We start from the raw sequence: 10,327 nt of genomic DNA, 5'->3' as shown, positions 1-10,327 counted from the left end.
GAGTTTGCTGCTCGACTGCTGACTTAAGGGCTGTTTGTGATAGTTTAAAACTCAGAAATCAACCCACTCAATGGTAAACCAATCTAAGGAATCAATAATTCATCTAAAGGATCGCCAAGTACAAGAGAAATTCGTGAAACATACAGAAATTTAGATTCATTTGAATGATTAAGTTGATCTATCGTGCTCAATTACATTCGTAGTTTTAATTTTCTTGTACAGTAGAAGAAATAATTTCAGTCAAAAGTAATTCCATTCTCATGCAACTCAAAAACACATGATGCCTCATAGATGGTTTGAGGCATGTTTCTCCTCTCGTGGATAGATCATGTTGCTTATTGTATTAAGGGGCAGGGTTGAACCCAGAGTCAGAGAAAGAGAAGTAACACTTGCAATGGAAAGAAAAATCGATGCAATTAGCTCCTGAGAAGAAGATGATGGAAAGCCAAAGTTGCAATGTCCCTTTATCGAAGTTGGCACCACCAATTATCATAGTGGATTGACTGATTTTTCCAATCCAATCAGTTCACCAAGTCGGGAATCTGATCATTTAGATCGAGTAAGAGGCTACTTAAACAATCAATTCCATGTAAATCAATCGATTTCCTTGTCACCTCACTGAGTTTTGAAACTGTGTTTTACGAAACCATAATGTTTATGTTCAGTTTCTTATTTGAATCTGTTGTTTGAGCAGCTTAGTATTACAAAAACCTAATAACACTAAACTATACTGAAAATCAAATTACTATACTCCAAACTAAATATCATTGCCAATCACTCTGTATCTCAATGTTGTAAAGCCAATAGAGACCATGGATTCCATGTCTTGCCATAGCATTGTCTCTGCCTATCAGCCCAGTTGCGACGTGAGGGGGGTTCCACATCAAAAACGTTGAACCAAACCTTGGTGCCAAGAAATAAACAAGGAGATTCAGCAAAACATCCATTAATTAATTCTAAGTGCAAGATCAAAACTTTAAGCTTTGTGGTGAGCATGGATTTTTTGTGCACCATAGTTCACCAAGTGTACTAGGCAGCTACTGTTTACCTTATTAGTTTGCGAAGGAATCTGTAGAGATAAAACTTACATTTCGAATATTCCTTCTCCGGGAGAAGTAGGCTGTTTCCACACAAGATCCCAATAGCTGATGGCTATAGAATTAGTCCCAAAATGAGTTTTAAAATTCAAATTAGAAACAAAAATACAACAATGAACTTGACTAAAAACCTGTAGACAATATTGGGAATATCCGAAATAAATTAATTAATTGGAAAACATTTTATTAAAAATATTTGTTAAACCCTGATATACATACCCTCTATTATATTCTTCGTTGCGATACTCCAGTAAATTATCAGTGCCATTGTAGCTTATGGCGGTGACACTTCCTTGTGGATTAGATAAGGTCACTTGGAGAAGGCCATTGTCCATCAGTATCTGCAAAATCATCATCTGATCATCACCATTCCATTTATAGGATAATTCATCCAAAAGCTTAATCCATTTCTATAATACTGCTAGACATGGTTTTAAAAATCAGACGCTGGAAATCCAATTTTAAGACAATGTCTGAAAAGCCCACTTTGTTCTGCATGTGATAATGGTAGAGATCACCAATGGAGAATGGGTGAAGGAAAACTTTTGAGTTCTTTATTTGACCGAAGCTGAAACATGGTCTACAACAACAAACAACAAAAATGGAAGTTGTGTCCAAAATAAAAACCACAAAAATGGAAACATGTCCACAAACTTTTAATCTTTCTTTTCCTTATGTTTTGAGGTTTGTCCATAGTTTATATGTTTTTTTTTTAAGGAAAATAAAAATTGTATGTGCTTCTTGGTCATCGTGTTTTTGTGACCTATGATTTACCTTTGTTTCAAAGGCATAACGTTTTTAAGGGTTAATTACAGTGGCCTCCCTTGCAGTTTACCCTAATGTTATAATCATCCCCCATAGAATTGGCAATTACATTGTGTCCCCTGCAGTTGACGGTGTTAAGCCAGAGGATGAAATGATAATTTTATCCCTACAAAAAGAACCCATCTAAATGAAACATAGCCGTTCGATCCGAGATAGAGATATTGTGTGATCTTAACCATTGATGTTAGGGTTTCATCATTATGGGAAACAACCTAAGGGCTACAATGGAGTTTCTGCACTCTTGGGGAAGAAGCAAACGAGGGGTTGCCGTGACTAGGGTTGACATAGGGGAAGAAGGAGAGATGGAGATGGGAATTTGGGTGCTTTCTACTTCTTTGTAATAGATTTCCACCTACGGCAACAGGAAGAGGTCTTCGGCGGCGGGTTGAAGCAACAGATCAACATTCCCAACCCACCTAGTTGGGGTGTCAATCGATCGGGTCAGGCCAGTCTAAGTCGGGCCTAGTCGGGCTTGATCAGTTGGAAGCCTTGCACCATGAAGTTTAGGTACATCGTCGGATCTCGTCGGAGTGTTGTTGATGGTCATCTAATTTTGTGTTTGGATTGAAAGGGTAGAATAGGTAGTTTAGGTACTTGAAAGGGTATTTTTATCTTTTAAAAAAAAATCTACCGTATGATATCAGTAGTTAACAATTTATGACTAACAGAATTGATGCACCGTCAACTGCAAGGTAAGGTTGCTCCATTGCGGCATAGTGGGCCTCTCTATAAAAGTGGGGGTAACTGTGTACATTATGACCCTTCCCACCCATCCGTGCGTTGCTCACATGGTTAGGGCGAATTGGGAATTGTGTGGATAGGCATACGGTCTCAGGTTCGATTCCCCATCTGTGCATCTACGATTTAAGTGGAGACCGTGGCAGTGGATTGCCTTGCTAGTCTCTCCGATGATTAGTCGAGGTGCGCGGTGGGGGTTGCTGTGCTAGTCTCTTCGAGGATTAGTCGAGGTGTGCGGTGGGTTGTTGAGCTAGTCTTACACAATGCCAGACATGGGTGTGCAAAATTACTGCCAGCGCGTGAGGGCTAATGGCTCGCACTAATGGGAGCATGGAGGGAAGCATCCACATGGGTTGTGTTTCTGTCTTCCATGGGGTGGGTATGTCATTTCATCCTCTTTGTGTCTCGGCACAAGGGCCATGCTTCCCACAGTTCTTTTTCCCTTACAAATTTATGACTTGCAACATTTCAGCATTCATTCACCGAAATAGGGCCCTGAGTTTGGTATCATCTTGAAGGGTTTAATCCAAAACTTATGAGATTTTAACTAGTGATAGATCCTCAAAAATGTATATGAAGGCAACAAAGACCATAACAAAGTAATATGAGCCAATTAATGTAATTTTCTGTTCAAATATTGGGGGGATGCAGTGAAAAGAACAAATGGAAGAAATTTTATTAATACTATAAAAACAAGGAGCCAATCAACAAAAACAAAAAAAAAAAACTATGACATTGTAAAAGAAAAAATCAACAGATAACATTAGAGTGGGCTTGTATCTATGTCAGACATGGGGTTTGGGCTGCATGCTTTTCTGGTTCCTCTTGTAACTGCTTTATTTCCCTGTGGGCTCTTATGAATGTGGAATATAAAAATGAATATACAAAGAAAGGAGACGTGAAATAATATATGACTAAAATCTGTTAACTGGAACTAGATGGCCCTTCCAAACGTATATAATCATACATGACTCCTTCAAAAGGGCTTAAATGTCTTGATTGAGTCAAGAAGATGACATTTTCTCCAACGGCAAGCCAATCACTCTGTATCTCAATGTTGTAAAGCCAATATAGACCATGGATTCCATGTCTAGCGATTGCATTGTCTCTGCCTATCAGCCCAGTTGTGAAGTGAGGGGGATCCACATCCGGAATGTTGAACCGAACCTTTAGAGCCAAGGAATAAACAAAAAGTGTCAACAAAACACCCATTTAGTACCAAGTGAGAGATCAAAGTTTTAAGCTTTGTAATTAACACTTAAGATTTAGTACCTGAAGTTCAGAATTTGTAGCTGAAGCGAGTGCCAGCCAGAACATGTAAGTTTCGTTTTGGTTTCTGTTCATGTCGTCAAGTTGGAATATAATCCTCCATGTGGTTGCTTGGAACGTTTTGTTATCAATTTTCCTACAATTAAAGGGCAAACAAGGTTACTTGGGGCTATTACTTCGGTTCCAACCTAGTACTTCAGCCTATGGTTTGGGTAATCGGTATTGATTTGATACTCTGAATCTGATTGGGTGAATCACCAAATTTGAATCGGAGTAGACCAAGTCTGATCTCAATTCCAGGTGATTCTTGCAACCCACTTTGGAGTCGCACCTTATTTAGTCAGTAAAATAGCAGAAAATTAATGAAACTTAAAAGAAAGAAAAAAAAAAGCATAGATTTTGAAGAAATCTTACTTATTTTTTATTCCTAAAGTTCAGAATAAGTGGAGGTCAACCCTACGTCCAATTCCAGGTTCTTAAACCTCGCTTCAGCCAGAGCAAGGAAAGAAAAGAGAGCAAAGAAATGACAATCCAAAGCTAAGCTGTACAAAGTAGGTTTTAAGTTTCCTTAAAGCTCTAAATTAAAGTGGGTTATAGATATACAAAATTTATAGTCACCTGTCAACATGTGCAAAGAACCAGTCCGTGCTGTAGTCACTAGTACCCACAGTATACACGAGGTCTTCAAGAGGATACAAATCTGCATACCTTTCCCAAAGCCCGTATTGCCTAAATTTATCAACAGGTGCTGAAACTTTATCATTGCTGCAATCCAAATTTGAAGATCCAATGGTTATCTATAGATACAAAATTATACATTCCTAACAAAACCATGGATCATATTGAAATGAAAAAACAAACCTGTTTGGATTACTGAGGTAAAGTTTATTTATATATTCTGGGTTAGGGTCAGGCACATAAAATTCAGCCGCAGAACGATCAGGAATTCCTATCTCCCACAAGGTTGGACCTTGCCTTGGTGGTTCATATATGAGATGATCAAGACTTAAGTTGGATCCTGCATTAGATGTTCACAGTGTTAGCAGCAGTTGTTAACCACAGATGAACTCTTATTTGTTTTAGTTTCCTACCCAGAAGGGTGAAATATATAGATAATTGCTGTTCTAATTCATCAGCATGGAGAGCAATCCATAGAATTTGGGGTTAAGACCTGGACTGATAGTAATATTAACATCATATTTGTAATCTCCTATAAAACCAGGCATCCATCCATAAAGATTATAATCTCCAGGCCGAACACCATTTATTAAGAAAGATCCATCCGAATCAGCTCTAGTCCAAAACTGGTAACCCTGTCAACAAAATGGCATTTAGGATTTAGGGATATACTGTCATAGTAGCTCAATTTTCTTAAGCCATAGTAGTGTTTGCTAAACTCACCTTGTGTTCTGTTTGCCAAGATCCAACATATCCAAGTGGAGCCAACCCCAAGTAGGCAGAGTCGGCGGGTATTTGTTCTTCTTCAAGGAACCTAAACAGTGAAATGGCAGAAGAAACTTTTACAATTGGCATTTGGCAATGGTTGGGGGAAAATAACATATGGAAGCAAAGATTAGAAAGAGATGCACCTGTCTCGGATAAATAATTGACCAGTAACAGTGCCGCGTTGATCAGAAGAAAGGAAGTCATCAGAAGCTGGGAAACTGTATGGCCAGGTTTCTACTTCTGTCAACATCTAATGAGCAACTACTATGAGAGAATATCAACATAGTCTATATAAGCTAGAATAGAGAGGAGAACTCAAAACTTTTACGGACAAATTGACTCTCCACAATTTAGTTGGGTGGTTTCATATCTAGGCTAAATTCTTGAGGTGGGAACCAGATAAAATTCTAGAACATTCAAATAGGTGCAATGTCCAAATAGAGTTGTAGTTTAGGACAGCATAACAGAACAACAGAAATCTAGGCATCAGAACAGAAAGACTAGAGGTGCTAAAGCTAAATTTCTTCAGAAGAATACTCTCAAACAGATGAAAGGAGAGCGGCAATTCATCAATTCAATTAGAGCTGACCCAGCTTCTTCGGTAACTATATGAAATTCTAGAACATTGAAACAGGAGCAATGTAGAAGACTGGTAGGTTAGGACAGCATAACAGAAGAAGAGAAAAGCCAGGCATAAAAACAGAAGGACTAGAGGTGCGGGGCTAATGCTACAGTTCTTCGGGGAATACTTTCAAACAGATGGAAGGAGAGGGCGAGGAGGGGAATGATTGAGAAATCGAACCTGATTTTTTGCATCATCCCAGAGTGCAAGGACATGCTCTTCATCAAAAGCCGAGTTGAGATAAATGTAAACAGGACCAAAAACCTTTTTCCAATACTCTCCACCTCGGAACTTCATTGATAGATCCTCCCCAGCATAGTGAAGACTAACAAACATCTGCTACAGAGCAAGCAAACGAGTAAGTTCTTCATAATCGGAAAATTACTAGGCTAATCTCTGGCTTATCGATCTTGGGCTTGAACTTGATAGTGAATACTTAGAGCATGAACATTAATTGCCGAGCTTGTAATTGCATTTTTCCGAACACGAGTTCAAGCCTTCAAGGACATCTATCTATCCCAAGCATGATTCTGATAATCGGAATCTTCCTGATTCCGATTGATTCCGGATTCAAAAAACCCGATCATCTAGGGTTCAGGCAGATTCCAGACGATTTTGCCTGATTGCCGATGGTTTCCGGCGGAATCACAATCGGAATCCATGGTGGACTAAAGAGTACCAGGCGGGAATAGCTGGCTTTGAATAAAACTTGGGCTGGCTTATGAATGGACTTACCGAGAGAGTTACTGGGCCCACATGGGAGGTAAGGTCCTGCTTAACAGGCCCACCTGTACGGAACTCATCGCTGGGATTAATCATCCAGAATCCAACGGGAGGATCGAAGCTGATCCAACCATGGACCCTACTATCTTGATTTTCACATGAATACTGGTACTTGTCATCTACCTGAGCATAATCATCATCTTAAGAGTGTTAATTTCAAGCCGAAATGGTTTATACGAATTTTAAACCGGATAAAACTGATTTCAAACCAAAAGCGAACCGGGTATAAACCGAATAACTGGAATCAATTACAAATCAAATAGTAATTGATTTTGATTTGAAAACTTGAACCAGAACCAAACAGATTAACATCCTTTGACATATATGAAAACAAAAATAGAACAAAGGAAACAAGTAAATTAGTAATGGAACACAAGAGGGAATATGGTGATTACCTCTCCCTTGAGTTCAGGATTGGTTGGATTGGTCAAGATAACTGCTTCCGGGTAGGCCAAGGGTTGACCAGTTGCCCTGTCTTCCGGCATGGGCATGATCCTTTGCCTATGGTCCGATATGGCCATGTAGTGAAACCTAATATAATTCATTTCAAATATCACATTAGGCTTTGCCCAAAAATTGAACTATTGAAAGGATGGTCATAGCAGATGGTTCGAAGAATCAATAATTTTGGTTGAAACGGTTCGAATCATTTGATTTGATTCGATTCACTTGAATTCTAGGGTTTATGATTGAACCAGCATACAGATCTATTATGGTTTGATTCAGTTCAACTAGCTATGGCCAGTCGATCATGAACATAAACAAGTATGGACATGGTTTGAGGAATCAAAATCAGAATTTTATTAATCAAATGACCCCAATATCCTGATTCCAACCAATTCTTGCAAACCCTTTTTGAGTTGCTCATTATTCTTGCTTGATCTTCATTTTTTTTTTGTCAATGTTGCCTTCTTTTAGTCATGAATTAGCAAAATCAACAAAACTTACCTCTTGTAACAAGATCTTTAAGTATATTGAATAAAAAAAAAAAAATTTGAAAAAGGATTAAGTTTTCCTTTATCCATGTTGAAGAGATAATCTCTTAATCCATAGAATCTAATCCTCTGATTGAAATGAAAAAATGTATTCCAGACAATCCACAATAGTAGCTGGAATTATTGATGACATTCATGATTTCTAGAATCCAATCAAAACGTCAAATCAATATAAACTGAAGAGATCATATCTTTACCATAGGTGAAGTAAAATTTTTGTCTTTGAGAAAAAGAATCCTACCAGTCTGGCGTAGAAAACACCCAGGCGATGCTATTTAGGTTTCCAAAACTAAACTGAGAAAAGAAGAAAGAAGAAGGAAGGCAAAAGTTTCCTTACAAGTCTTCCCTGAGCTTGAAAGCAATTCTGGTTTCTTCCATGTTAAAATCAGGCCATCCTTCTAAATGCTCATAAATGGCATATGAGTAGAAACCAGAGCTACCTTGCAGCATCACAAACCTGCAAGTAATATACACCAAGTGAATTATAACACCATTCACAAAAACAAAAATAGAAGAAGAAGAAGAAGAAACTGAACAAATGCTAATAAGACATCCAATCACAAACCTTTTGTCTATATTTAAAGGAACGGATTTGTTTCCAAGAGAGTAATCCCAAGTTGTTGTGAATGAAAGCTCAATTTGGTTTTCATCTTCCACTATAACCTTGAAACTTGTCCCCAGTATCCTATGTGTAATGGTTGCCTCATGTATCAATAATTTCTAAATCTGTTTACCTAAATTAACAAAATTTATTTACAATAAAGCTTATTAGTTTGCAAAGGAATCTGGAGATATAAAGCTTACTTCTCGAATGTTCCTTTTCCAGGAGAAGTAGGCTGTTTCCACACAAGATCCAAATAGCTGATCGGTATAGAATTAGTCCCAAAATGAGTTTTAAAAATCGAATTAGAAACAAAAATACATCAAATAATGAACTGGATCATAAACCTGTAGACATTTATGGCGATAGGATTCCTCTCCACTGAACCCATGAACAATAGAGTGATCTCAAAGCCGGGGTGACCTCGAGACATGTGCCCAGGTCCTTCCAGCCATGGGATCACTCTATGGTCCATGGGCTCTATGGAGAGGATCCGGATCCTTATGCACATACCCTCTATTATCTTCTTCATTGCGATACTCCAGTAAATTATCAGTACCATTGTAGCTTATGGTAGTGACACTTCCTTCTGGGTTAGATAAGGTCACTTGGAGGAGGCCATTGTCCATCAGTATCTGCAAAATCATCATCTGATCACCATTCCATTTTTGAGATAATTCATCCAAAAGCATAATCCATTCCTATAATACTGCTAGACATGGTTTTGAAAATCAGACCCTGAAAATCCAATTTCAATTTAATGTCTGAAAAGCCCACTTGCGCTGCATGTGATAATGATAGAGGACATAATGGGCTTGATTAGTGTTGAACCTACACATCTGGGTTTAGGGTGCCAGTTGGCCCGATTTTGGGCTGGGCCAAACCTGAGTGGATTCTCTAGATTGTTCAATAAAAAATAATAAAAAAATTAAATTATTTAAAAAAAAAAAAACTATGAAAGGAAAGAAAGTGTAATAATAACTTAAAAGTCTAATCATAAAGTCACATCATTAATAAATAATTTAAAATCCAATCATAAGGTTACATCACCATTAAAAAAAAAAATGAAGAAAATTTTTTGAGTTCCTTAAAGTTTGATAATGTTTTTGCCGTTTCCGTTTCAAGAAATGATATAAACATAAATTTTCGTTTCTAGAAATAGAAACAGAAACGAAATTGAAGATGTTTGATAAGTCATGTTTCTGAAAGTCGATAATAACAAGCGAAAGAATGTCCACGAGTCTTTTCTAGAAACGATGAAACAAGTTTTCTTGAAACATAAATAGGTAGAAATTTCAATTTTTATTTCTGAAAATAAGTGAAACGAAAACAGTTTTATCAAACATTTTTTATTCAATTTCTACTGTTTTTAGACACAAAAACAATAGAAACTTATTTCTTGAAACGTTATCAAACGGGCCCTTAGTTTTTTTTTTTTCAAGTTCAAGAGCCTATTGATTATTACATAAAAGTAGACCCACATAGGGGTCAAACACAGATCTATGGAAGAATCAACAAGAAGAGGCCAAAACCACTTTTTTTGGAAAACAAGGAAATTGATACAAACGGAGCACCGATACACTTTTGAAGAGTTAATCAAATGACCAACTCTCAGAAAAATACTCCACCGAGCTCTGTAAATCATTAGCCAAAGCCCAAGTGTGCAAGTTCCTTAGTTAGACCAACGTTAGAACATGATCTAGAACAACAAAACACAAAAATGGAAACAATGTTTAGAATATCATCATAACGATGATTTCCATCCCTCCCATATCCCGTGACTACCATGGTGTATCAAACAAAAGTATCGGAGCACATCATATGGGGAGGGAATATGAAATGGGACCCACATTACACACATGGGTCCAAGATGAAGGAAGTTTCATCTCACACAAGGTTGGACCCATTTTACAAGTCGAGCAAACCTCCCACCCACACCCCCCCCAAAAAA

General features: G+C 37.7%; 1 protein-coding gene across 4 annotated transcripts in view; it reads right to left on the bottom strand.

Annotated features, from left to right (window-relative positions):
* Positions 1-3,311: 3,311 nt before the first annotated feature.
* LOC122064458 (probable rhamnogalacturonate lyase B) overlaps positions 3,312-10,327 on the bottom strand; it is an 8,185-nt gene continuing 1,169 nt past the window's right edge. For 3 of the 4 annotated variants that reach the window (XM_042628154.1, XM_042628155.1, XM_042628156.1), the window contains 14 exons: positions 8,890-9,011; positions 8,580-8,636; positions 8,341-8,460; positions 8,113-8,232; positions 7,176-7,311; positions 6,733-6,903; positions 6,178-6,333; positions 5,519-5,625; positions 5,331-5,421; positions 5,101-5,242; positions 4,791-4,947; positions 4,548-4,694; positions 3,933-4,065; positions 3,312-3,827 (listed from right to left, as the gene is read on the bottom strand). In XM_042628154.1, the coding sequence (XP_042484088.1) occupies positions 3,585-3,827; positions 3,933-4,065; positions 4,548-4,694; positions 4,791-4,947; positions 5,101-5,242; positions 5,331-5,421; positions 5,519-5,625; positions 6,178-6,333; positions 6,733-6,903; positions 7,176-7,311; positions 8,113-8,232; positions 8,341-8,460; positions 8,580-8,636; positions 8,890-9,011 (1,902 nt within the window). In that variant the 3' untranslated portion in view covers positions 3,312-3,584. The other variant, XM_042628157.1, reaches the window with a different exon arrangement.

The sequence above is a fragment of the Macadamia integrifolia genome, unplaced genomic scaffold (genome assembly GCF_013358625.1).
Source record: "Macadamia integrifolia cultivar HAES 741 unplaced genomic scaffold, SCU_Mint_v3 scaffold1659, whole genome shotgun sequence".
In the NCBI taxonomy this organism is placed as follows: Eukaryota; Viridiplantae; Streptophyta; class Magnoliopsida; order Proteales; family Proteaceae; genus Macadamia; species Macadamia integrifolia.
Note: the sequence above shows the minus strand (reverse complement) of the source record. Positions and strands in the feature narration are given on the sequence as shown.